We start from the raw sequence: 15426 nt of genomic DNA, 5'->3' as shown, positions 1-15426 counted from the left end.
CACGCAGGTTGCGCCTAATTTAGTTTCAAGGTCCGCTGTTTTTCCGGAAATTATCATTTCATACTTTATTGCAGCAATGTGGCATAGCCAAGGCTCATTCTCGTAATTGGCTCTAAAAAACTGGAAATAATTACACTCAAGGCAGGCCCAAGAAATGTGTTCGCATGTGATCTCTAAGAAAAGCGAAAGGCAGCTCAAAGATCAATACATGAGACTCATTTTCGATAAGTTAAACGTAAAATGTTTGCAAAATATTCATGATATTAACTTATTTGACAAATACCCAAATCTAAAAGCTTGTGTTCTATACCGCTTCGATCAACTATACTGCCAATTTTCCATTAGTGCTTTTCCTCATATCTACACACTCATGGCACAATTTCTGTTCTCCCGCCAGCCAAACAGCCAACTTATTAATTAAGCCACACATATTTCATTACATCCGATTAAGCTGCCAGACACCTGTCTTCCGATATTCGTGGCCGCCACATTGGCTTTGTGCATTTGCCGCCTCCGTCGACCAGGTTCGGATGTGGAATGGCTTCTGTCTGTTGATAAGAGTGTTTGTTGAGACAACAAAATGTCGAAAAGTTTTAATGAGAAATGTCGCCAGTGCATGCGGTGCGTTTCCATTTTCCCTTGGTACCGCCTCCATACCACGACTCATCCACCCCGCTCATCTGCTCATCCGTTCCTTTCGTTCCATCGGCGTTTTGGCGAACTCGACAATTTTCGTTACGAGCGAGCATCTTGCCAAAATGAGAAAACTTTTGCCAACACCAAACGTGTCGAGGTCCCGAAATGTGGACGCAGATGGAGTTGGCAAATGGAGGAGCAGTTCCCGCCCCGCGATTCGTTACTATTCGGACCACCACGTCACCAGCAAATGCCCAAAGTAAATCTCTTTCGAGTGGCTGCAATCCCCGTGGACGTTGTAGGTGTCGTCTGCCGTCTGTCGTCTGCTTCTCCTCTTCATTATTTGCACAGCAGTTGCAGCGAGTCCGGAATCTGGATAAGGATGCCGGACACGGACACGGACACGGAGCCGGGAATCCGTAGAAGTATACACCCCCAGGAAGAACTAGCCCAGCCGGGACCCTTATAGGCACTTATTCTGTGCCCGTGCTCTGACTTTTCCCTTATTTGTGCACAAGGCAACGATTCGGAAGAATGGCTTCGTTCCCATTCCGCATGGATTTTCCGGAATTTGATGGGGGCGGAAAGGAAGTCCCTACAGTCTGCTGGTTGCCTTTTCCTGATGACAGCCGTTGCATTTCGGGCAAGTGACTTCCTCCGACATTACACTTAAAGATTTAAGTTAGCTGGTTGTATACCTAAATTGCATAACTGTATTTAATACGAATTAAACTAAAAAAAATCGTAAACAAATAAAAGCTTTATCAGAATTTATATTCTGGTTTTAATTAGCTTTATTATGTTTAATATTTATTATACTTAAAGAGGCAACCATTAAAGAACGCATTAGTTTCGCGCAGTATTACATGCATTACAGAAATGACAACTAATTTATTAATATATGTTACCCTAACCGCTGTTTTATTATTTTGAACTTAAGACCGCTTTTATCTGGCCGCCTTGCGTGTTTTTGGGTAGTCATTTTTTGCTTGATCCCCCGATTTCCCACAGTGCATCAAGAAAGATTCGCTTTGTATATAGGTAAGTGCCCCAATTGCCTGGATGTTGACTTCTATTTCGGCTGGAGGAGCACACCTAAGTGTGTCCACGAAAGCCAGGCAAACAAAAGAACCCAAAACAACAGAACAAATATGAAAATATGAAGAAATATATTTATGTCTTCCATGTCTACGCCTGTTTGTTTTCGAGTACTCGGATTCCGTGAATGTCATGGCCCGAGACTAGCTATAAATCCGCCTGGGCACCAAAAAATGGGAGTGGGGCTTAAAGGCGACTAAACTCGGAGCACTTGAGGCGGCATTTCTTTTTAATTTGGCCGAGGAAAGTGTTGGCCAATATTTTGGCCGGCCAAACTTTTCTTTTATATCCCCAGCAGACTCGGACCGTTCCCGGTAACATTTTGTCAGTTTGTCTAATGAAATTCGTCTCCTTGGCCATGCTGCCATATTGCCAGAACTTTGGCTCTTTTAATTATTTCCGGTGTTCGGGGTGTGTGGTAGCTGTGGCAGCTGTGGGGCCCAAATCGACTTATCAAGTCGTTCAGGAAGGCACACAAAGTGCACGCTGGGATGCGAATTGAACAGGAACTGGAACTCTATATGCTACATGCTATATGCTATAAGGTAGTCCGGGGTCCATGAATCAGCGGGCAGAACGGCGAGGAGAGCCAGCTGGCAATCGGATGTAAATCGAACACTTAATGGACTCACCTGCTGGGCTGGATTTCAGTGGATACCCATACCCTCCCCGTTTCCCGGGGGTGATAAATTTGCATGCATTATGAGCACGATATAAGTTACGAACTTTATTCGTGAATTAAACGTGAATGAATTAACGTGACTGAAATATTCCATCTTGGCCAGGAGGAGCCCGGACATGGTTGGAGTGGAGGTGGAGGTGGAGATGCAGTCGGAGTGGGGCATTTGCATAAATGGCTCTTGTAATTCCAGCTGGATCCCTCCTCGGAAACTCCGAGCGTGGCTGTGTGAGTGCATATAAAGAAGTACGTTTTATGCAATGCCTGAATTAAAATAAATTCTGCATTTCAGTTATGCAAATTAAACTGCGTTTATTTTCGAATGGAGATACGCAAACATGGCCACTCGCCGAGCAACTCTTAAAGATTCAAGATTTACGAAAAGCAAACCTAAGTTCGTGGCTTGAATAAATTCTGGACTCCGCCAATTGACGCCTCAATTAGTCAAGGCTGCGAGGCTCCATTCCAATGGGTCTTTGGCATTCACCATTAGCATTTGTCAGCTAATTGTCAATTAGCTGGTGCCAGTGTGTGGTCCGCAGTACCACAATTTGCATAAATGCCCGCAAAAAGCGAAGCGGAACTGAAAAGAGTAGACTTCCAAGCGAGCTCCAAGTGCCGTCGGCAAGTCGACCAAATTATACTCGACCTAAAAACAGTTATGAAAAGCCTGTGTATATCTATAAAATCCTTATTAATTTGTATTAAATTAAATTAAAAGGAGCCATTTGCACTTAGAAATACTGTTCAATATAAAATGGGATGTTCAAAATATATCAAAGAATATAAATATGCATTAAAACCGCTTCGTTGGATTTAAGTGTATCAAAAAACTATAATACGAAATTGAAATGTTTTTTAGTTCCATTTCAGCAATAAAATTGACCAGACCTTTATAATTGTTCTGTTTTTAGAAATTAAAATATATTTTAAAGGAATTTTTTTAAAATTGATCGAATTTGAATGGCTTGGTATTTGGTTAAGAAAAATAATCAAAGCGCATGAATACTTAGTTGCCAATTGAATTAATTTATAAATTGTTAAGATATGTTATTATGGTTTATTGACTGTTATTTAAAAAATAGCTGGTAATAGCTGGTGGAAGTGTTTTTATTGTTTTTATTAAAAAGAGACTTGTAATAGCTGGTAGAAGTGTTTTTATTGAATGAAGTCCCATCTGAAGATGACCGAATCCAATGCTTCGACGACTCAGGGTGTTATCTATGAGTATAGAGGTCCCCGGATTCGAGTCCCGAAGAGGACAGCCGAGTGTGGATAAATAATTTAGGTTTTTTGGCTGCAAGAACGGGCTCTGGGACTCGGTCGCAATGAAGCGGTGGCTGCGGGGCGGTACGGTCTGCGCTGGTATTTGTGCGTGCAGTGGTGTGCGTGGGCGGCGCAGCTGCCGCCGCCGTCGACGTCGACGTTGCCACGCCTGAAGCGGCGCTATGCGCATGTGCGAGAAAAGGACGCACAGCGCTTCGAAAGTATCTGGCAAGTGTGCGCTTGCCAGATAAATCCAAGATGGCCGACCGACAGCCAAACCCGATTTGCCTTGCCGCAGCCATCGCGAGATAAGCGCACACGAGCGCCCCCTGGCGGACTGCTTTCATCGGCCGATTGGAATTCGTCTCCCGAGGCTGCAGTTGCAGCTGAAGGATAACATCAATGTAAATGTATCTGGGTATCTTTGTATCTCCCACTGGGCAGCCTTCGGGTTCGCCCGGCAGGCGGCGCTCGTGTGCCGCTCCCGTCGGAATTGCGTCAGACATCTATATGTATAAATATCTTATTAGAACCATAGCTTCAATGGCCGACGACCCAGTGGTTGAGTATGCGAAATCTGGTTAACAATCTTGTTTGTCACTTGACAATTACGCAAGGCGATTGGTTCCGCCGACTGAGAAGTCATATCTCATGATTATAATTGACTTCAGTCGTGGAAGCTTGGAAGCAATTTCCTTTGAGGTTTATCCATGGTGGACGACTGGATATACATACATACATATAACTTTGAACAGCTTATAATCTAGCGTGGACATAACTTGGGATTTGTCAGAAATCGATGGGAGCGCTGAACAGGGATATTTGGGGTTTGCTGTCAGTTTGAATAGTATATAACCATAAAATTGATTCTTAAGCACTAAAATTCACATGACTGACTATTTTTTACAACAATCATTTAATTTTAATTCAGCTTCGCAAAAATTATTTAACGTTAAGTTTATTTCGGTTTATGATTTGATGACCGTAAAAGTGCGCAGAACCCTTTAAAGTCTTCGTTCATCTGGTTTCGGAAAAATCAATATATATAAGTGTAGAAGATATTTTATTTTAACAAAATCAACCAAGCCTATTACGCTGAAACCATATCATTAAACTTTAAAAGCTGCAAAGAGTCAATCATCGTAGACCTGCGCTGAAAAATTATTTATTTCAGAAACTAACGCTTCTTCCACCAGATGGAAAACTTTTTCTAATTAAGGCATATTCCTTGTCCATGCTTCTTCTGGAGTCTTCTTTCTTTCTAATACAGAAACACATCAGCTACCAGTTTAGAAGAAGACTTCATAAAGGTGGAAAGCAAACGGAAATCCACTTAGAGTTATCAGAAGCACAGTTTTAAGAGCTCATATCTGGAGAGTCGTTGCACCATTTCGTATTGGGGAAATACCACGAAATACTTAACACTGAATGCAGAGCATGATCGAAAAAATGACTCATTAAACCAGTATCAAATTAACTAATTTCAGAGTTAGGTCAAGTAAAGGGCTAGATTATAAAAATGTTTTAATTTCTGTTTGAATTATCACAAGAAGCATCCCTTGAGAACAGCAGTGCTATCAGTTAGCAGGCAGTAGTAAATCATGCAATGAGCTCGCTCAGAGGACATCGTATGAAGTAAGCAGCAATCAGTAATCAGGCAACACAAGAAGGCCTGGGCGCCACTGATGAAGGGGCAGTACAAATAACTTGTAATCAGTGGCGTTAACAATGCGACCCATAAATTTCTATTGACCTCTGTACCCCCGCACGGGGAGTGGACTCAGATAGAGGGCAACCCTGCAGCGATGTGAATTATGCAAGTGGGGCGATAAAAGCAAAGCCCGGCGAACTGAATTTATTGGATGCCATCCACTCATTAGCATCCAAATGCGGAGCGCGAAGACGAACGAACTCATTAACGGCCTCAGTGTCACAGCTCCATTCCAAGTCTTCCAGGTCCGCGGAGTCTGCATCCATACTCCCCATTCGCCGACATCCACGTCCAGACCTGCTCCATGGCGCTGAATAAATAACAAAGTGACAACCACAAAAAACGACCACGGCCAAGGTGGAGCGGGAAAACCAGGGGAAGTGGAGGTGGGCGGGCAAGACAAGAAAATGTAGCATAATTGAGCTCACAAATCACCAGGCTGAGCAGGCACACTGAGAAAAACGTATCCGAAAGTACAGAAGTACTTTACTAGAGCTGTTAGCCGGCAAAAATTATTCTTCCAGATCCATTTCTTACATTTTAAATAATATGTTAACAGAGTGAAATAGCTCAATCAATAATAATTATAAGAAACTGTTAAGCCTTCTTCAACATCTCTGTTGGTTGCACAAAAAACACTTTCGTAATTAAGTCTTTAGAACCCGTTTAAGAAATGGGAATTTAATATAAGAAATTCTTTTTCTTAGAACTTAAAAAATACATTATTATTTTCAAGTGCAGAGAATCGTAGATTCGAAAAAGCGGAGAACCCGAGGCGACGTCTTTGCAGCAGCCGGCACAAAAATAAGCACGGGCCAAGTAAATTGAGATTCTTTAAATTTATGCACATATTTTTTTCAGCAGCAGTACGTGGAGCCACTTAAGCTCCTCGACGGCCACCTCCCCGCCCCGCCCCTCGGGGACCGATTAAAGCAGGGCGGGAGGAGCAGCAAATCTGGGCAGGGAGTGCGGAGAGCTACCAAACCACATCCGCATCCGCATCCGTCTGCCATTCTGGTTGGCTCCCGGTGCCTGGCCATTCGGCTGGCTGTGGCCAACGACGGGGATGTGGCTGTGGATGTGGATGTGGTCGTGGCTTTGGACAGGCTGGATGTGCGCGGCTTGGCATATTGATGAACCGCAGCAAATTGGCTCCACGGTGGCAATGCCAAACGGAGCCACCGCAGCAGAAGCCGCTTGCCGAGCGCCGCACAGTGGGTTGAAACAACAGGAATAGCACTTAGATAGGCAGAATAAAACGTTTTCTTCTGAGATGAATTATAGAAAATTAATATCTTAAAGAAATTCAATACAGTTTTGTTTCAGAACAAACAGAAATATATTGGGCATTTCCGATTTCATTAATTTTATCACAAACCACCACCAATGTCCACATTTTCAGAGTCCCGGGCTTGGCACAACTTTTCCTAGCCATTACTCCATTACTCCAGAAAAAATTGTAAAAAACAACCGAGAAAAAAGAGAAAAATGGGGAAAATAAAGGAAAAGGAATTGGGGAGACAGACACACTAAAAAACATGTTGCCAAGCCCAGCATTCGCAGTCGGTGCCATTTGAATCCGTATCTATCCCTGCAGTTTTGTAGCTGAAGCTTCTGGAGCTTGGCAATCTGCCATCATTTGGCATAAATCCGCCTGATAAGGTTCCTCGATTGCTCCCCGAAGTTTCTGGTGCGCACTAAGCCACGCAATTTCTACTCTCGACGCAGGGGGCGTGGATTGGGTGATTGGGTGGTTCATAGTTCATAGTTTGTGCCCGCAACTACTTACAAATAATATGAATTTTTCAAACAGCTTGCGCACTCCCCACGGGCTGCGCGGAATTCTGGAATTGTGGCCATATAACCGAGAGCAACTTGGATTGCCCTGAAATGTAGCCATTTCTATGCGGGCATCTCGTTCGCAGGAGTCCTGTGATCTGAGTTCAACGCTCGACCCCCTGGCCCCCATTATGAGCTCCATTCTAATCTGAATCTTCCCCACTCGCAGATTGGCAAACATTACGATGCTCCACCGCTAGTTAATTGCCCCTGCAACGAGGGTCATCACTCATATTTGATGGCTTTTGTGGGGAGAAATGCCGGAAATATTCTGGGAGCAGTGAATGGAAATGAGAGTTAAATATTTTCCACTTACAAATATTATAGTTTTTCTAAGCATATTAATATTCCGACAGACTACTGAAATTATTCGAACAAGATATTAAGCCTCATAAGAATACGTCATTTTTTCCCTAATCTCTCAAATATAAAGTCACATAAATCTAGACAAACTGGTGCTGGTTCCTTTTGATAAATATGTGGTGGCAAAGTTGTGCCCACTTAAAAACAAATAAACCAGCGCTGCAAAATAAAATGAAAAAACAAGAAGAAAACTTGTTTGTGCTTTGTTTTCTTTATTGGGTGCATTAAAAAATGTAAATAAATGTGCCCCAGCACGCATGTACTCGTACTCGTATAAAAATAATACACTCTATGGTGAGTCACAAACAAACACAATTGTATGCAGTCGAGACCCAAACAAATTTCAGTTTTTTACACATTTATCTACTGGCTGTGCGAGGGTCACAAGGGGGGCGGGGTGTTGCCTCTATGTGTCCCAGTCCAGCATATACATTTAATTCCGTCAAGAACAGATTTTTGCCTCGATTCAGGCTTAACTCAATTTTAGGTTACGTGAGTGTGCGGGATATTCGTTTTGTTCTTCTTTTTTTGCTGTGCGCAGTTCAGTTCTCGATGGGACTGTGGTCGAGAGGGAGGGCGGAGGGCGAATGGCCGCCACTTTCAATGGCCGCCGCATCAGGAGTCGCCCTACCTGAGTGTGTGTGGGCATGAGTGCGACGGGGATGCAGCATGCGCACAAGGTCGGAGGAAGGGAGACAGAGGCACGCTGCCATAGTGGTTGCTACTTTGCTTGTGCCACTGTGGCTGCTACGTGAGTTTTCGATTCGACTTCAGAAGGGCTAGGCTGGCACCGAATGGAATTTCAATCCACTTGGAAAAACAACGACTTTCTACAGATAATTTGTTATAAAGTTCTCAAATTAAAATTTATATATACATATTTTGTTAAGTTTTTAGAACTCTCAATGCTGTGTGTTGTCGATCAAATCAGTTCATTCGTAAGAAAATAACATAATGGTCCAACAAGTAATACTTTCCATCATCAGTTAACTTTATAAAAGGAAAACCTAAGAAAAGAAACATACGAGTATAGATGAGTTGGCAGCCATTTCTCCCAGTGCATGTTTTGAAATAGCTTCTTCAGTCAACTTGAACCCGTTCGGTGTGCAGCTGTTTATAGCTGCCCTCACCCACCCACCACCCACCACCCACTTCCAGCGGGCGAGCCGGCAAAAGTTTGTTTACGATTCGAAGCTGATTCGACTTTTGTTGATGCTGATCCCCTGTAGATGTAGGTGCTGCTGGGCTTCGGTTGTTTAATTAGCCGCGGCCTTCGGAATTCTGACGCAAATAAATCAAAGGCGAAAGCAGAAAAGAATTTCCCTCAGAAATTTCGGAATTTCAAAAAGGGGAAACAAGGAAAACAAATGCACTCGAAAAAACAGCTTTTTATAGTGAGACTATTTTGTTTTTAATTCAGTCCTTTGGCCACTGACCACTTTCTAACGTAATATTGCTGGTCCGTTCAAGTAAAACTATGTTCAACAACTTCGATGATATTTCAACAAAAATGGTTGATGAAAGCACTGCATACTTGTTGTTTCAGTGGCAGATAGCACATTTCATATTTTTCATTCTCTGCTCCCCACGGCATAAACATTTCACTTGGGGCGCAGCTCTTTATCTAATCCCCCATCCGGAAAGCACCAAAACAGGTGAAGGTGGTTTGGCAGCTCCAAATTGGCAGCACCTTCTGGCACTTAATGAAGCCAGTGCCCAAGTGGTCCTGCGCCCAAGTGGCCATTCATTTGGCAACCCTTCCCGTCATCCCGACGGACTGTCTCCGTGAGCTCACTAGGCCTTTCTAATTCCGCATCTCTAATGTAATCAAGGCGGTCCGCAGAGCCAAAAGGCCGTGGAGAAGCTTGTTCCATGCAAATGTATCTGGGAAATTAGTCAAATTAATTCAATTTGGCCGCGCAATTGGAGCTTGTAGCATGAAGCGCTGATTAAAATTTCAAATGAACATCTATACATATTCCCCAGCTCGAGAAGAACCAGAGCCACTTACGTGAATTTGTCTGCTGCAGACGTTATTTCATTATTTATTTAGAGCCTTTCAGACATGGCTAGCCAAATTGCTGTTCTACCAACCCTCGTCTACAAAATGTGCCTGCAGTTGTGTTCGATTACGTTTAAACTACATTTGTCCAGAAGCAAAAATACAATAATATTCTATTTTACATACGATATAGGGAACAACTTGGTGACATGTACAGCTTCATTTCATGGCATTAATTCCTTTAATTTAAAGTGGTCTTTAAAAAACCATTAAACTAAAACTATTACGCCAAATAACACACAATTTACTCTGGTTGCAATGGAACTTTCACCGGCTTCGCCTTCAGTTCATTTTTATTTCTGCTATAACTTTTGAAGTCTTATTGCCGCCTTATCTATTTCCACCTGCTCCAACTAAAGTTTTATTATTTTCATTTTCGCTCAAGTAAACAATATGTCGGCTAAGTTCACCCCTTCGAAACGATCTGGGGACCGTTTAATTAGGTTTGGCAATGGCATCGATGACTGCGCAGGTAGGGCCAAAATTAAGAGCAAAACATTTAATTAAAAAGCACAAAAGGCTGGCAAATTGCAGCCACAAATAAAGCAACCAATTGAAGCGAGTGTGGCAGGCGTTTAATGAAGCAGGAACAGCAACTTCGCACACAGGCGAAAGTTGGGGAGCATAAACGAGGTATTTCTGTGGCGTCTCAAGACATCTACCCCAATACCCATTCCCCAATCCGCAATCCCCAATCCCCGATCCCAGCAACCAGGCCAAGTCCAGGTCGGTCTTAAGTGAGAATGTGAGTGTGGAGCAAACGGGAGGGCTTCGTTCCGGGGCAAGCCAACATACATAATTGACTGACTGACGGGATAATTTACTTCCGTGCACTTGCGTGTTTATTAAATTTCTGGGTTTGTCTCAGGGCATTGATTCCTTGAATGGCAGCTCCGCAATCCCATGAGCTGAGCTCGACCTCAAGCCAAATTCTGGATATTGCGTAACCGCATGTAATTACGTGTATTCCTCATTAGTTCGAAATCGTGACTGACTTTAGCTGGCTTCCTCGAATGTTTCAGGGCAATGGCACAGTGGAGGAAAACGTAAGAAGTTGGCGGTCAACTAAAGCGGTTACTTACTATTATAAAACAAATATATTTGATAAAGTTTAACAAATAATAAATATTTTTATGGAAATACTGTGACATATCTCTGGATGGGCTTTAATGGGAAGGGCTTTAATAACTTTTAATTTGGAATACTTGTTTTTGTTGAGTGGCAAATGTATAGCTTCAGAAATTTAAACTCTTTAAGAGTGAGTGTTTTTGCATCAACTAAGTTACTACGAAAAGTTAAAATTGTATAAGAAATGTGTTTTTGAAAACATATTTGATTTGACAGACGTGATTGCCTTACCGATGCCTCTCCATTGTGCAGCCATCGCTAATATCTGCGGATGGAGGAGGCATGGCTCCCCATAAGCGAGTGCACAGAAGGGGAGCTATGGGGGAGTTGGGGATGGGGATGGGGATCCGGCCAAGTCACGTTCGTGGACCAACCCATTTACTTAGCTAAGCGACGAGGGTTGTTGTGTTGGGTTGTGTTGTTGTACCTGCCCACGCAGCCACCGCCTGTCCAAGGACCTCCCACCCGCCCCTTTGGGAGATTCGCACAACTTGTTACTCGGCCGCCTGTTCCTTTTCCTTTTTCTTCTCCAATTGCGATTCCGATTCGACTTGATGGAAATCTTTGAGCTACACGTTTCCGTTCTTATCGCTGAAATATGGAAATTTCGCCATTTATTTGATCAACTTTTGCCATTTTCATATCGAACAAGGAGGGGATTTGTATGCGGATGTGGAAAATAAATGGCAAAAGGTACAACTTCGGGTCCCAACTATTTCATATGCCGCACACACGCTCGCTGCTCCTTCTTTTTTTTGGAATGTAATATAGCAAAAATCATGTTGGCAAATAAAAATGGCAGCAATGGTAGCTGCCTGGCGAATTTCAACTGTTTGGGTAGGCTGCCCTTCTACTATTCGCTGACTTTTAAGCTGCACCTGCGACCCAATTCAATTGGATAGTTCTACAGGCGGCAGATGGCGTTTTATGCAAATTCCCATTAATATAACTTTTATTTGGCACGCATATAATATATATGAAAAACGTTAAGATGGGGACTCACCTGATGCAGCTGCCGTCGGGTTAAGTCCTCGCCCCAGGGGTCGATGTTTAATCAATCTGAAATGGCATAACGAAAGAATATGTTTTATTATAAATTAATATTGCGAAAATAATAGTTAATCGAAAAGGTGTATGAAAGGCATTCTCGGAGCATCAAAAGACTATTTAACATAAATTTTAAACACTTGAAACTAAGTTAAAGAGTTGTAGATTTTATTTATATTTTCAAGAATGATCCGAAGTGGCTAAGGAAAAGGGTTACTTCATGGCAATAACGCCCCTGCTCATGTGTGAGTTTTCCTATCGCCCACGCTCCATTTGCCGGCCTATGCAAGCGGACTCATATGTAAAACACTTTTCACAGCCGATTACATGGATTACACAACACAAATGGCCGGCCAGGACCCAAATACTCCAACCCATTTCCCAGTTGCCAGTTGCCAGTTGCCGAAAAGGACGTGGCGATTTATGCCGGAACACGCTCCTCATTATTATTTCACGCTTATCATTTTATTTCAATTCATTTCGGCCCACCGCCCAGCTTTCCATCGAACCCCAACCCATTAACCCCCGGCCTCCATCCTAGAGTGCGCTTTCGTGTTTGCGGAAAGCAGGAATACAATAAATATATAGTTGCTTCCCGGGGATTGGACGACCACTTGCCACTTGCCACGCACGCAGGACCCACTACCGTCGAGGGATATTCATAAGGAGATGCCCGAGATGCATTCATATTCCACGGGGTCCAGTTGCGGGTCCTTCGTGCGCTCCATTACCCCGCGCTCATTCGATTATGCCGACATCGATGCTTCGAGTACGCAGGGTACAAGATACAAGCTACATGGTACATATATGCTTTTATGCTCATATAGGTCGTGCGCCCTTTGCCACGGCCCCTCCCACAAGTTCGCCATTTTACGCCCACCGGGGACTGTCGAGTCGAGTCGTCGAGTCGAGTCGAGTGTCGATGGTATTTGTTTGTTTTTGCCATCAGCCATCTGCCCCCGTTCTCATCAATTTGGTTCTTTTTTGCTTTGCTTATGCTTTGCTCATGGCATTCAGTGTGCTTTTTGGGAAAAACTTTTTAGTTTCCTTGTTTGATAGACAAACAGACGGCAATCGACCGACCTCGAATTCCCCAATGGAATATGCTCGTGTGCATAAATTCTGGCGAAATACACGGCTCCTTTTCTGCGGGCGAAACTGCTTTCATTTTCATAATGAGCCGCCGGAGACGTGGCCATTTTCCCGGAGAGTGGCTGCCACCAGGTCCTCAAAGTAATTGGCCGCGCAACTTGTAAATGACAAACATGTCCAGGCCAAAGTAATGGAGTTTTCCCTTTAGTTTTGCCCTCCAGCGAGTGACTGTCAGTATCGAAATTCCATAAAAGAGAAACTTTGGCTCATTAATATTTTTTGTTTTCAGAAGATTGGCTGCGCGCGGCAAACGGAGAAGGAAAAATGTTTCAGAGTATATTTCCCCGCCCTCCTTGTGTTGATTTGTTGAATTCACTCGGGATTTATGTAGCCTCGTTGTTATCGTAACAAGGGTCACGATGGAACAAATCTTTGGAGAAAGTCGAAAACTTTTAAAGGGAGGTGTCATCTGAAATGCCAGGGAATCTGTATCTGAGTCTGAACATGGAAAAGAGCAGTTTCAATCAGGTCATGGACCTAATAAATATAAATGCATATACAACTCCCTCGAAGCAGCCACTTAGGCTATTAAAGTGTAAGCTTGATAGACAAGGCAAACAAAAGCAGAGGCTATAGATAATATGTACTTCATAGAAGTTCCATTTATATTTAGGTTCTTCCCAGTTCAAATAACATATATCTATATACCCAATTATTATAATTCTTTAGTCTTGACCTTTTTTAAAAATATATTAACAAAAAGTATATATTGTGGCACCATTCCCTCGCAAAAAATGTGTTAAATCAATAACCCGCCAGTATCCTGCCGCCTGCTGCGGAAATGGAACGGCGGAGGCGATCTCCGGCTGCGCCCAGTGGTCGAAGTCGCGGAAGGGAATGGGAATGGGAAGGGGTTTTACGACTGCGGGGTTCAAAGGTGCCTCCTGGGACCTGCGAGTGCTACGCTCTGAATGCAATTACCGAAAAAAAAACAGAGACAGTTTTTTGGTCAAAATGTGAAGCGTCCCTAATATTCCGGGAAAAGTGAAAGTGCTGCAGCCCCTGTTTATGGCAGCCATATAAATTGCAATTTGCAGCGTTCTCTATTTTTTGCTGCTGTTGTTACTACGTACTATATCGAACGGGTTGGGATGGGCATATGGGTCTGTGATCCCTATCTGCGGATATGTGTACTCGATGCCACATGCCGACAGGCAGCACAAATATTTGCCATCGTAAAGCAATCTGCCTCAGCTGCCCGGAGTCTCTAAACAGGCTGTCTGTTATGACAATTGATTCCGCGCCGCCTTGCGATGCAATGCTATTCGATGGGATGCGATGCAATGCGATGCGATGCATTTTAACAGTTCCCCAGTTGACCATCTCGGGAGTGGATGGGATGGGAGTGTCCAGAGTCGTAAAAATTATGGAAACCGAATGCGAATCCCGGGCACTTGATGGCGGCGCATGGCGGCCATTCCAATGGATCAACGAACCCAAAAATAACAGATGCAGATATGCAGCGCTGAGGTCGAACAATTATCAATTGCGATTACTTCATTCGAATCGAAATGGAGCCTCCGTTTCGGGGCTGCCTCTCCTCCTCCGACTCGTCAAACTGGTTAACTGATGCAACTTGGCCTGCCACAGGGCATAAATTGCAATTTACGGTAAGCGGCTCGGCTTTGGCTAAATAATTCCCTATCGCCGGAGGGAAGGAACGGGTTTCGGCAGTAAGTTTATATATTTTATTCGTCTTATTACTGGAAAACGAGTGACTTCCTTGCACGCAGCAGTAACATATTCGCCGGAGCATTAGTTTCTTAATTAATTAAAATGACGGCGGCTTAAATACTCGTTAAACTAATTTCTCTGAGTAAAGTGAGTTGCACAGTAGTCGCACTGCATCTACAAACTGCAACTACTGGCAGCCATTTTTATTTGCGAATATTTTTCAATTCACGTTTTTCGCCTTTCTTTTTACGGCTGACATAATAATTAAGACGATCTAATAATTATATCTAAAATGTGATCGTATCTTTATCAATCAGTTTTACACAGAGAGAAATGCTTTTCTAAACAAAATAATGAAAATACCCTTATATGTTTATTTAGGTTCCCCATTATATACATTATTTTCCATCAGTTAGTTACATTTAAAATATTCTTTAAATTTTTTTGCTAATGGGGATTTTGATTCGTTTGGCGGAACATTTGATACAAATGACAAGTAGTCCCCCTCTTTAGAGAGTCATTTCGCAAATTGCCAAACATCCTAGTTTAGTGGATTGCTAATTCAGCCTTTATCAAGCGTCGCGTGTGGCCTGAAGCCAAAACCAGTTCCGTTTCCCCCGCTCGACCTGCAGCAGTTCACATTCCAACCACCCATTTGCCCACTGTAAAGTGCCCACTGTGCGCATGTGCGGGATTTCGCGTGGCCACGACCCATGGGAAATCGCTCGCTTTTCCACCGCCGAGGAAAATTCTCGTACATGACGCCACACC

General features: G+C 43.3%; 1 protein-coding gene across 2 annotated transcripts in view; it reads right to left on the bottom strand.

Annotated features, from left to right (window-relative positions):
• Positions 1-15426, bottom strand: part of LOC122620307 — a 74105-nt gene that overhangs the window by 52072 nt on the left and 6607 nt on the right. For both annotated transcript variants that reach the window (XR_006326122.1, XM_043797702.1), the window contains exon 2: positions 11786-11841. Coding sequence is in view for 1 of the 2 variants with exons in the window: in XM_043797702.1 (XP_043653637.1) it covers positions 11786-11841 (56 nt within the window). In the remaining variant the exon portion in view is untranslated. The remainder of the gene's footprint in view (positions 1-11785; positions 11842-15426) is intronic.

The sequence above is a fragment of the Drosophila teissieri genome, chromosome 3R (genome assembly GCF_016746235.2).
Source record: "Drosophila teissieri strain GT53w chromosome 3R, Prin_Dtei_1.1, whole genome shotgun sequence".
Lineage (NCBI taxonomy): Eukaryota > Metazoa > Arthropoda > Insecta > Diptera > Drosophilidae > Drosophila > Drosophila teissieri.
Note: the sequence above shows the minus strand (reverse complement) of the source record. Positions and strands in the feature narration are given on the sequence as shown.